This window comes from Oncorhynchus masou, chromosome 11 (assembly GCF_036934945.1).
Source record: "Oncorhynchus masou masou isolate Uvic2021 chromosome 11, UVic_Omas_1.1, whole genome shotgun sequence".
Classification (NCBI taxonomy): Eukaryota; Metazoa; Chordata; class Actinopteri; order Salmoniformes; family Salmonidae; genus Oncorhynchus; species Oncorhynchus masou.
In genome coordinates, this window is record NC_088222.1 from 15838450 (window position 1) to 15851704 (window position 13255).

A 13255-nucleotide genomic window follows, 5' to 3' on the forward strand; every position below is an offset into this window, starting at 1 on the left:
TTTCTGTAATTTTTGCAGGGAGAAACTTCAAGTTCTCCCATGTCACCATGCTCCTCCGTACACTCCACTGGCTTTCAGTCGAAGCGCACATCTACTACAAGAACATGGTAGCCTACAGAAAAGCAAGGGGAACTGCCCCCCCCCTACCTTCTGGCTATATTCAAACCCTACACCCTAAAATGAGCCTTCCGTTCAGCCACCTCTGGTCTCTTGGTCACCCTCAGCCCAGTCAAAGCTCCCCTCAAATGTGTTTGGTGAACACTCACTCGCACTTGACTTTTCTTCCTTACTAGCTCAGACTTTGCTGATAGCTATTTTTTTTAGGAAACTGATCCTTATGACAGATATGTAGTTGTCCCACCTAGCTACCTAAAAACGTAATATGTAATGCCTGGAGAATATGTAAAAAGAATGAACACTGATGGAAAGTGCTATGACAGATGTGAGTTGATTTACTGGGGATTCGCCAGTTTCTACATTTTATTCATGACATCCCATTGATTCTTGATGAATAGAACTTATAAACACCTCACCAGCTTAGATCAACTGTCGTAATCCATCAAATCCCAAAACAAGCTTTTTCTTCAATTTTTGTAAACACACATGTAAATAAACTGTATAGCCTCAAAACATGGTCAAAACTATAATTTTGATATCATGGATGGTCAGACCATGCATCCATAGTTCTATTAATTTAAGTGGTTACATTTCTCCAGCCCCATTCCCATGCTTTCTACCAAAACAGTGGTGAGGAGACCACTTGATCATTTCAAATGCGGATTGCCCTTATGTTATTGCACTCGTACAACAGAAGAAATGTGTATGTAGTTGTGTAATGAATTCATGCCTATAGCTATATCTCCTTGGTTTGTATATCAAAACATAGCTGCACTAAGGACACAAGTTCATCATTCACTTTAAGCAGATCTTAAGTTCCATTCACTACCAAAATATCTTCAAGACAGATGATAATTAAACACTTCCACTGTTCAGTAACACTGGACACCAGTTTTTCACCCCAACATTTTAACATGATTTATTATGCTGATTTACAGTTTGGAATGTGACTTTTTTCCTTTGAATAGCCGACCACAAATGTATTGCATGAGAGAGAAAAAAAAAAAAAACTATTTCAGACAGTGTAATTTTTGGGTAGAACAAAATAGTACATAAACTCCTCTGATCATGTGCTTTAGCATTACAGTGATTACAGGGAAACTAAAACTACTGTAAAAAAAGATAAACCAACACCAAAACCCTCTAGTAATATTTGTGTTCATTCAGTCCTTCAGAGTCTTAGTTAAAAAGCAACCAACTAACCTGATAACAATTAAAACAACAAACAGCAGAGCCATGTATCGGTCTACTCTCATATAATCTATTTTCCAATGGAAATATTTCAGGTTAACTTGCGGTTATTTCCTTTACTTTCAGAGCACACATGAAATAGTGTAAAACTTTACACTACAGCTACCAACATGTCATGTGACCACAAATGTTCATCTTTACCATCTGGGCAGTTTACATGCAAGGATGGGAAGCTTACAATACATTTGCATTAGTAAAAATTAGAATTACTTTTCTTTCTGACCTAAACATAGGCATATCATTTTTTCCCAATCGAACAGAGTAGTATTAAAGTCGATCTTTAAGTGTTTTAACATCCCAAATATGCAACTTTAAGTGATTATCTTTGTCAAGTCAGACAAGATTCAGGATCTTGACAGGGGTTTAAATTAAATACATAATTAAAATCTGTACAGTACAAATTCACATACATTATCCTTCAGAGGTCTCCCTCTCTCCCTCTGATAACCAGTGTCCCAGCCACATTCCTACCAGCAAAAAAACAGGGTCCATCAATTAGGTATCAACTACAATAACAGTCTAGTGACTCACTATTTACATGGTTATTTTTTACACCAAAAATTGTGATGAATCTTTTCTTTGCTTTGATTGGGTTTGTTGTAAATAATTTACAACAGAGATCACTGGGTATGTTTCCCCTAGATCATCTGTGTGTAGTCTAGCCTCAAGTGACTTAAACTGAGGTTACAATGTAGGACCCACTTTCACCAGCACTTTCTCCTTTAGTCTCTCTCTTTTTTGCACTGTTGGTTACACTGACAGGCGTGGGTATCTGTGAGGGTCGTGGTGGTGTGGCACTGTCAGCACTGCTCTTCCTGGAACTAGGGGTGTAGTTGAAAGGGCTGACCCTGGCCGCCACAGCCCCACTCGGTGAGCTGTGTTTGCTAGAGTTGGAGGAGCTAAAAGGGGTGCGTTCAGCAAGAGAAAGTTCATGGCCCTCTGGGACGATGCTTGGGTTACTCTGAGCAGGCTTGAGGTCTGGCCCTTTCTTATCAATACTCTCACTGCTCCTAAACAAGTTTAAATTAGTCTCTGAACCGAGCCTAAGAGCATTTACACTTTCATTTGAGGAATGTTTTGGATGGGTTTCACTTGTCAAGAGATCAACAGAGGGCATTTTGAGTATAACACTGTCAATTACAGGAGGGATGTTTGCTGTTGGGGATTTTCCAGACCTCGGGTTGTTAATGGGACAGTCCTCAATCCTCACCCACACATCCTCAGTCTTGGAAACTGCAGGGCTCATTTGGTGCCCCATGGCCATGGTGTCCATGGACTCTATGGAGGAAGAATCACGGCCTTCTGACTGAGACATTTCACTATCCTTCATCTTCCTCCATGTTCCTTTTAAAGGGTTTCCATCTTTGCCGTGTGGGGACCTTTGGGCTGGACTCAGTGGCTGTCGTTCATCCTCACTCTTGCCCTTTTCACTTGACTCAGAGGAGGCAGAGAGGATGGAAGATGAGCTGCCGGTTCTCTTCCAGGTGCCAACCCTTGGGAGAGAGGAGGAGTGTTTGCTGTTCTCCCTCTTCCATGTACCTTTCCTGTTAAGATTAGGGAGCCGAGAGGGGCTTTCTGAATGGGACCTGGAGATGTCATGCTTCCCTCCTCTTTGAGGCTTCTCATCCCCATTTTCGGAGGAATTTGGATTCTGAGGGGACTTTTTCCAGTTACTTCCTTGACAGGGCAAAGTTAACGACATATCTGGCAAAGACGGACTCGACACAGGCGTTTGAGACTGGCTGGTAGAGGAGGGGGACAGAGACTCAAAAGAAGCAGACTCTTCCAATTTCCTCTTCAGTGTTGGACTAGGGGCCTCTTTGATGAACGTTGACTGGCGAACTAGGGCAGGTTTCTCAGACCGGTCTGACTCACTTCCACTAGACTTTGTGGACGACATCCTGGACAAATCCTGCTTCTTAGAAGGGCCAGCAACTCCACACTGGTTCAGACTCTTTGAGGCAGATTCACTCCTAGGGATTCCGCTAGTGCTTCTCGTCAAGCCAGTCTGCTTGGGTGGAGTTTGCTGACCCATCGGTCTCCCAGGGGAGGTGTAGGCCATCCTGCCAGAACCAGAAGACTTAGTTGACAATGTGCTTGGAGAAGCAGTGCGAGGCACTTGGGATAATTTGTTTGAAGGGCCGAGACCATTTCTTCCAGGTGACACAGAGGAGCGACCGGGTGACTGCATGGGTCTGGTGGTCAAGGACTGCTGAGCTGGTCTGGATGGTGTGGAGTCTCTGGATCCAGATCGTGATGAAGCTTTACTTGATCCCGATTGAGATCCAGGCTGATCCTTGGCTGGACTAGGATCAGATTTAGCAGGTGGTTTGATGCTTCTGGGTGAGTTACTGGAATTCTGCCCTTGAGTGGGAGGAGTTTTTGAGACAGAGGCTGGACCACGGGGTGGAGGCTTCTTTTGGACTGGGCTTGTGCTTGGAGAACTGCTTCTAACGCCAGGGACCTGGATCATTGTCCTCCCACGAGAAATCATGGGAACACTAGGGGCAGTCGGCCTCTGCTGTAATGAGGCTGGGGTCTCAGCGCTGGCACGTGGTTTTCCTGTTATGAGACTTTTGTAGACTTTCTTGCCCCCTTTAAGAGCTTTTGCTGCCTCCTCTTCCTTTTCTTTTTTTTGGGCTTCTAAAGTGCTCTTTTCACCAGGCTTTAATATCCGTGGGCGTCCTTTGTCGGATGCAGATTTATTATCCTCTGAATTTAAGGGCAAGTGAAACGGGGAGCCAAGGGATATTCCAGATTTGAGGGAGAGGATTGAGTCAGAGTCAGATGAGCCTTGTCTAGAGAGGCTAGCAGCTGCCTGGTGCAAACTGCTGACGATGGAATTGGCACCCTCTTGGATGGCCTTCCAATCAAAAGATTCAGAGTCTGGAGATAAGGCTTGTTCAGAAACTGGACTATGTGTATCAGTGAGATCCAATGTGATATCAGGCTCCTCAGCTAAAATTCTATCCATACTTTTCTCCTCAGTGGCATCTCCTTGGTCATTCCCCCCCTTATTTCTGGCTGTCTGTTTCTTTTTTTTTGGCATGGCTGAACTGATGCACTCTTGTAGAAGGTCATCTTCTGAGTCAATGCTTAGTGAGCTGAGTGAACTGTTTCTTGAGAAACACACAGGGGTGTCTTCTACATGAAAGGCTTTTGGTGCGTAACCAGAGGCTTGGGGTTTGGAAGTAGCTTCTTCCTGAGTTACATCCTCCACTTCTTTTGGCTGGAGGTCTTTGTTGTTGTTCTCTTGGTCAATGTCACTTAACGAGCTGAGAGATGAGTTTCTAGAGAAACACATTGGTGTGTCCTCAATGGAAAACTTCTGCTTCTCATCTGGCACTGGCCCCACGTTTTCTTTGGATGGTTGTGGAAAGACTGCCTGCTTCTGCTGCAGAGGTGTTGTTGGAGCAGTCAGTGGTACATTTGCCCTGTTTGTTCTTGCGGATGGCTCTCCACGGTTTTTCGTTGACACTTTTCTCTGGTCTTTGTCTTTTCTAAGTTGTGCCTTTTCCTTTGAGAGATCAGGTTCATCATCCTCGAAATCCAAGGAACTCAGGGAGTCATTGCGTGAAAAGCAATAGGGTGTACCCTCTATTGGTGTGTAATTCTGTGGTGAGTCAAAAGCAAATCCTGGCCGTGGCCTCTCATCTGCATTTGGTGGTTTATCTGGGAAATTTCTGGAGGCCATTTTTGGCTCAAGCATTTTGGTTTCTTTGTTTTTATCAGGGTATGAAACAAAGTTGAAAGGTGGCTGGGGTTTTTTAATCATCCTAGCTCTGTACTCACTACTCTGTGGCATTGGTTTAACAGGGGATGTGGGCTTCTTCTTTTCAACCTCTTGTTTGACTAGACTAACAGGAGAAGCTGATGAAGGGTGCTGTAGTTGATCATTCATTTTCTGTACTCTAAAGGGCTTATGGATTTTACCTTTTGGCATGGCTGAACTGATACACTCTGCTAAGATGTCATCCCCTTCATTTTCTACAGCAGCAGCTTGTGTGAAGGATGAAGTAACACCATCTTTTTCATCTGTACTTTCCCCTTCTGGAATAGTATCCCTTATTTGACTGGAGAATACTTCTGCACAAGGAGGAGCACAGCATTCAGTGTTGGCCAGCTCATTTGGGGGTGAATCAATGGTGAGGTCGCTGAGAGATGTGGCTGTTGAAAAATTTATAGGGGTTCCCTCTATGCAGTAAATCCTAGGCATGTCCTCTCCATGGGTGAAGCCAACAGTCTTCTGTTGTCCTCGGGTTTGTGAAGGGAGTAACTTGTACACAGGAAGTTGGCTTGGTTTATGGGCAGTAGGTGGTGGTATTCTAGAAGTAGTGTTGGAAGGCGATTGCTTTTTGGGTTTTCTTGATGACTTTGTTGGCATGGCTGAGTTTATGCAAGCCTCCAGTATTTCTATATCGTCATCATCTGAATCATCCAAAATGTCTTTTTCCACCTCACCAGGTGAATGCTTCTCTTGGCTTGGGGATTCTGTAGTGTCATCATGCTCATGCTCAGCCTCATTTCCCTGGTTGTCTTCGTGAACAGGAGACATGATCTTGAGCTCATTATCTTTTTGAATGTAAGGTTCATCTAAGCTTAAAGCACTGAGGCTGGATGCACAAGAGAATCCATCTGGGGTACTCTCTGTTGCAAAGTGTAGGAGGGTGTCGTTATCCGGAAGCACCTGGACTCTCTGGACAGCAGAGTGTACAGCAGCATGCCTTGGAGCCAAATCCGCTCTTGGCGGTGGCGGCGGCGGCACCTTTTTGTGTTTCATTGGTGGTGGATGTTGAGGGGGTGGTGGCGTTTTGCTTCGGCTCGGAGGCATGGTCTGACCAGGGCTGTCGGGCAGATCACTTGGGCTGATGATTCCACTGGGCATCCCGCTGCACAATTCACTCTGTATAGAGCTAGCAATGGAGTTGCTCTCAAAGCTGTCCAGAGAGCTTACAGATGTGCATCTGCTGAACATGAGGGGCGTCTCCTGCACATAGTGTTCTGGGGGGCTTTTGGGAGTCTGGGCACCACTTTTAGATGGTGATTTAGCTCCTGATGAAAACTCAACGGCTTTGTGATGTCTGGATCCGTCTCCATGAACTTGACTAGTCCTTGGAGGCTTTATTCGGACATACTGCACAGACTGGCCCTCGGTTGTGCCTTGTTCTTGGGCGTGACTGCCAGTGGACTCTTTCTCAGAGATGGGAAGAGTTGGGTAGTTGCTAGCAGCATTCACATTCCTCTTGCAGCCTTCCATTTCGTCCTCATCTGAGGACAAGGATGACAGAGAGCTACCCCTTGAGAAACAGATGGGTGTGTCCTCAACACAGTATGTCTGTAGGGTCTCTTGATTGACGTTAGGAGGTTTGCATGTTGTGTTCTTCTGGCCTGGTCGAGTTGGCCCTGACCTCGTTTGAGCCGAGGATGGATGTAGCTGCATTTGTCTCCCTACATTCTTTTTGGATGTCACGGATGATGTTGAACCATCTTGGCTTAGATGGTCTTTCACTGAGCTCTGAGTGGAGGATGACTTTGAATGACTAAACATGGATTTTTGGGAGGAGGTGTCGGAGTACTTCAGACTGTAATCAATGGGTTGTTCCGTATGAGGCCCCTTGTTGTATTTCATACTGTAATTGGTCGGCTGGTCATCCTGTTGTTCTTCCTCTGAGTATCGCTCACTGTAATTGGTTGGTTTGTCATCACCGTAATCATCCACAGACTGGCACATAGTCTGGTTGTTCATCTTTTTGTTCATTCCTTGAGTGGGACCAGTATTGCTTTGATCTTGTTGGTGTTGGTTGGTGTTCCTTGATCTGAATCCTTGTTGTATTTCTGTTTGCACAAACCTGGGCTTGTACTTCAATTTCTCCTCCCCCTCACTGTTACCCTCCGTGTACATGGGGTAGCCTGGGCTTTGAGATCGCACAGACCTCTGATCTGTCTGTTTCATCTCCTCCATGTGCTTAGGCCTCGCCCATCTCTCATTTTGGCTTGGACTTTGCCGACCAGAGTTCAGCTGCTCGTCAGAATACTTTAGGCTGTAGTTGATAGGTGTGTCAACTTCTCCATCATCATCTTCCATGTGGTTGGCATTGTGGATCTTATGAGCAAGGTCTGCAGGATATTTTCTATAGACGCAACACTTCCCCTCATCATCCTCAGAGTACGAGTCCACGGATGGCTTCATCTGTCCTCTTTTGCCATAGCCGTCAGTGCTGTTTACGCTGTTGAGACTATCGTTGGATGCCTTGTATTCCAACTTGGGCATTGGACATGGTCTGCCCGAGTGATCGGGTTTAGTGTAGGGATATAGATTTGAATGACCATGTGCTGCAGTTGTACAGTGAGGGTCTTGATTTGGGGTCTCTGGTGACCGGTCATCCAGGCCAGTCAGTAAGTGAATGCTGTTCACTTCCTCCATCACCATGGCAATCTGAGCAGCTGTTGTGGCGGGCATTTGCATTCTCTTAGAGTCATGATCTGGGTGGAAACCACTGGGTGCACCCCTCTGTCTGTCTCTGTCCTGGCCCCGATCCCTCTCGGCCCTAACACTGTCTATGTTCCCCCTTGGGATGTCTCTGGGTGACGGGCTAGACAGAACTGGTGTGTTCACGTAAGGGGAGCGCACAGGCACACTGTTGGGGCTAAACCCGTCTGATCTAGAGACCCCATCGTAATCACTGTAGACATTCTGCTTGTGCCTGCTTGGTTTACCCCTGTGGGACGCCTTGGGGCTTAAATTGTCAATATTGTCGAACGTCTCCGAGAGGTGCTGAGAGTCCAGTTCCTCGATCAGGGCTTTCTGTTTCCTGACGTGAAGAGAGGGCAGGCTAGATCCAGGTGACATGATGTTGGCATCCTTGTATTTGGCAGGCCTGTTGGCCATGAGGTTCCTCAGTGCTGCGGCACTGCCCATAGCGATCATCTTGTGCTTGGAGTGGATGAGGTTCTTCAGCATGCTCACAGCACCCATTTCCCACAAGGCCTCCTGGTCCTTTGCATTGCGGGCCGAGAGGTTCCACAGCGTGCCACACGCGTTGCTCACAATAGTCAGGCTGTGAGACTTCAGGTGCTGCAGGAGTGTCTGAAGACAGCTGTTCTCTCTCAGGATTTGTCTACAGAGAGAGAAAAATGCAACACAGGGTCTTGTAAGCTTTCAAGTGTAAGAACATTAAACATTATTACAGAAGAGTCCGTACAATAATATCAAATATTTAACAGCACAACACTATAATGAATAGTGATGCGCCGATGCCATTTTTGGCCGATATTTTCCTTGCCAAAAAACCCCCGATACGGATAGCAATATTTAATTTTAGAGGCCTTGTAAGCATTCTAGTACAGTTAAATAGTTAACACACACATGGACATAGAGGTCTAAGGCACTGCATCTCAGTGCAAGAGGCATCACTACAGTCCCTGGTTAGAATCCAGGCTGTATCACATCCGGCTGTGATTGGGAGTCCCATAGGGCGGCGCACAATTAGCCCAGCAGCGTCCAGGACGTCATTGTAAGTTAGAATTTGCCTAGTTAAATAAAGGTCACACACAGACCAAAAAGTTATTTTGTTGGCATTTACGCATGTCCCCATTACCAGTAAAACAATCCAAAATCTATTTCTTTGACTAACTTGCTGTGCTGTTCAATTATTTCATTCTCAACCAGGATTACTATGGTAAGAATCCATGAATTCCATTATCTTGGCTTTAATGGATTTCGCCTTTGAGTTGTCTCGCTGAAATTCTTACTCTTTCAAATGCCTACTCGACTTGTTGACTGGTAGATCCACACAGCAGACATTGTGGGCTAGGTCAGGAATGCTGTGTTGCACGTGTAGCGCAACATTTTACGTGTCGTCATTACGTCCTGTACCTACATTATATAGGTATGCACAGCAGCTTTGACATCGGTTTTTAACATTGGCGTTAAACTAGACATCGGGCCGATAGTTGGCATTTTTAGCTAATATCGTCCGATTCCGACATATTCACCGATATATCGTGCATCCCTAATAATGAATGATTTAAAAAAAATTGAATAGACATACCTGTGATCTTCATTTGTAGCGATGAGACTAGACACATTGCGCAAGATGCCTCCTCCACTTTCAATGATGGCGAGGGTGTTAGTTTGGCTTCGGTACATCAAAGTGCTAACCAGGAAGGCCAAAGCCCCCTCTACAGCACAGATATCTGCTTTGTTTTCAGTGCAGTGAGCTGACAGGTTCCACAGGGCACTGAGGACACTCTTCAGAGTAGACTCCTGTGAAAAGAGGACAAATTTGATCAGCCAGTGAATACATATTTAGGCAAATCTTTATCGAATTCCTATTGTACATTTCACTCACATATTTATACATGATATACTCCTTATGTATTTGTATCAAAGTGAGAGTGGTGGATGTCTCACCTTCTGTACCTCCAATGCACATTCCATCAGAGCCCTGACACTGCCCACCTCACGTAGGGTCTTCTTACTGTTCACATCCGCACGCCAGGACAGGTTCCTCAACACACTGGCAATCACCTGCTGTAGATCCTCACTCTCAGACTTCAGCTGAGCCACCATGGCCCTCATGCATCCCTTCATGGAACATAGAGTGGCCTGAGGATGGAAGATACAGAAAGATGCTTACTATTAATTTGAAGCCACACTTTATGAACAAGCACAGAGATTGATTGTCCTCGAAGACACTATTGGCCTTACTTTCAAGTGCGTTTACACATATTGGCTGGTTTCCCAGATCCAGCCTTCTCCTGGACTACAAAGTGTGCTTCATTGAGATTGAAAGAGCTTTTAAATACAGGAATAGGCTTAATTTGGGTCTGGGAAACCAACCCTAAGGCAGAACATTTGCAAGATATTAGGTCAGAATTGCACACACAACTACATCTAAGGTCGTCCGGGAACCAGAAGCTCACCTTATTGGCCACGTCCCCGAAGGTGAGGTTGGTAAGGGCCATGCCAGCGTATCTCCTCAGAGTGACGCTGTAGTGATCGCTGGTGAGGCCGTATATTTCACAGTCCACTTGGAGGAGCTCCCCTATAGCCTGCAGCCCCCCTGGGAACACACAGCACAGCAGGAGAAATGTCAATCAATCATTGAATGAGTCTGCCCCATGAATGTTCTACTATATGATGTCCTATGCAAGACATTGCATAAGAGCCTACATCTTTATAGGGATGAACACTTGCATTAACCTACCTCTTTTCTGTTTTGGTTTCTTGGGTAATGAAACATTAAACCAATCAAATAAAGATTGTTTCATAATTTCTCTTTTTTTTAAGATAACTGCCTGGAAAGCAGTGGCAAGTGTCACCAAGTGGACTATACTGGTTAAATAGCCGAAATAAAAAAATTGCATTTTGTCAGAACAACAGTTTTGAAGTGGATGCTTACCGAGCTCATTCATAGCGTGCCTGTGCTCTTCATCAAAGGACAGCTTCATTAGAACACACACCGCTGGGCAGATCTGATGCTCCACGGGAGAGGGCACTGGGACAAACACAATCCATTCTAATAAAAACAGATGACCCATCCAAATATCCATACCCTAACTAAAACACAGTTCATCCATCTGAAATAAGTAGGCCTTACTCAAGTTGTCCTGTATTACCCTTCCAATTATCCATTAAAAACAAACAAATCAAGCACAAGTGATCTGAGCAGGAGGTACTGGTGGTTTACCCCTCCAAATACACAATGAAAAACAAAACCAACACAATTCATTACAACCGTCGCTTTAGTCCTTACTGGGTTTTTGTCCTACATTACTCATCCAAATAACCATACCCTAACCAAAGCATGCAATACATCTGAGCAGGCCTTACTGGGGTTTTTATCCTGGTCCACTCCCCTCTCATGGTTCTCCTGCCACTCCCAGCAGGTCTCGCAGTAAACCCTGATCTGTTCCAGGAGGTGCAGCACTCTGATCTCTCTGCGCCCTCTCTTATCGTCAGGCTGGGAGTGGATAATGTTATGGAGGGCGGCGCTGGCTCTCGCCCGGGCCTCCTTGCTGCCTCTTGAGTTCCCCAGCAGCACTGAGTCCTTGTATGGAATAGAATTTAAAAAACTGTTTATCACTTGAAAGTAATCATAAAAACACTCCTTTCCAAAGTGGTCCTTGAAGGAATAAATAACACCTAGCCTAATGATCAAATCAAAGTTTGTCACATACTCCGAATACAGCAAGTGTAGACCTTAAAGTGAAATGCTTATGCCCATTCGATAAAATAAGGAACGGTTCCGTATTTCACTGAAAGAATGAACGTTTCTTTTTCAAAATGACAGTTTCTGGATTTGACCATATTAAATGGCCAATGGCTCGAATTTCTGTGTTTATTATAATTAAGTCTATGATTTGATAGAGCAGTCTGACTGTGTGGTGGTAGGCGGCAGCAGGCTCGTAAGCATTCATAAAAACGTTACTGCATTTGCCAGCAGCTCTTAGCAATGCTTGCTTCACAGCGCTGTTTATGACTTCAAGCCTATCAACTCCTGAGATTAGGCTGGCAATACTAAAGTGCCTATTAGAAAATCCAATAGTCAAAGGTATATGTAATACAAATGGTAAAGAGAGAAATAGTCGACGTGTCAAAATTCCTATAATAACTACAACAGAAAAAATTCTTAACTGGGAATATTGAACCACCAGCTTTCATATGTTCTTATGTTCAGAACGAGGAACATAAACGTTCGCTTTTTTACATGGTACATATTGCACTTTTACTTTTTTCTCCAACACTGTTTTTGCATTATTTAAACCAAATTGAACATGTTTCATTATTTATTTGAGACAAAATAAATTAAATCTATGTATTAAGTTCAAATAAAGTGTTCATTGTCCATTCAGTTTTGTTGTAATTGTCATTATTACGAAAAATATATACAGTTAAAAAAAAATATATATTTTTTTATTAAAATAATGTATAAAAATAAATTTAAAAACGGACAATTAATCGGTATCTGCTTTTCTTGGTCCTCCAATAATCGTATCGGCTTTGAAAAATCATAATCGATCGACCTCTAGTATGTACGTACAGTCAATGTTGGGACGATGTCCTAGAAGCACTTATTGATGAAGCCAGTGACAGATGTGCTGTACTCCTCAATGCCATTGGAAGGATCCCGGTACATGTTCCAGTCTGTGCTAGCAAAACAGTCCTGTAGTTTTGCATCTGCTTCTTCTGACCACTTTTTTTAATAGACCGAGTCACTGTTGCTTCCTGCTTTAATTTTTGCTTGTAAGCAGGAATCAGGAGGATAGAATTGTGGTCAGATTTACCAAATGGAGGACGAGCTTTGTATGAGTCTCTGTGTGGAGTACAGGTGATCTAGATTTTTTTTCCCCCTTGGTTGCACATTTAACATGTTGATAGAAATTAGAAAAAACTGATTTGTTTCCCTGCATTAAAATCCACAGCCACTAGGAGCACAGCCTCCGGGTGAGCAGTTTCCTGTTTGCTTACTTCCTAATACAGCTGACTGAGTGCAGTCTTAGTGCCAGCATCCGTCTGTGGTGGTAACTAAACAGCCATGAAAAGCAAATAATGAGTTCCACAGTTCATCATAAGATACTCTACTTCAGACGAGCAAAATCTAGAGACTTCCTTATATTTCATGCACAAGCTGTTGTTTACAAATATGCAGACCCCCTCATCTTATCGAAGAGTGTGCTGTTCTATCTCCCGCTAGCTAAATATCCATGTCATCATTCAGCCACGATTCCGGGAAACATAAGCTGTTACAGTTGATGTCCCATTGGTAGGATATTCGTGATTGTACCTCGACTAATTTATTGTCCAATGATTGCACATTGGCAAGTAATTTTGACGTAACGGCAGCTTTCCCACTCGCCGTCTATGGATCCTTACGAGGCACCC

General features: G+C 44.3%; 1 protein-coding gene across 7 annotated transcripts in view; it reads right to left on the minus strand.

The window, feature by feature from the left end:
• Positions 1-1020: 1020 nt before the first annotated feature.
• apc (APC regulator of WNT signaling pathway) overlaps positions 1021-13255 on the minus strand; it is a 46780-nt gene continuing 34545 nt past the window's right edge. For all 7 annotated transcript variants that reach the window (XM_064977512.1, XM_064977510.1, XM_064977506.1 and 4 more), the window contains 6 exons: positions 11204-11420; positions 10773-10868; positions 10294-10433; positions 9782-9976; positions 9420-9634; positions 1021-8486 (listed from right to left, as the gene is read on the minus strand). In XM_064977512.1, coding sequence (XP_064833584.1) covers positions 2042-8486; positions 9420-9634; positions 9782-9976; positions 10294-10433; positions 10773-10868; positions 11204-11420 — 7308 coding nt within the window. In that variant the 3' untranslated portion in view covers positions 1021-2041. The remainder of the gene's footprint in view (positions 8487-9419; positions 9635-9781; positions 9977-10293; positions 10434-10772; positions 10869-11203; positions 11421-13255) is intronic.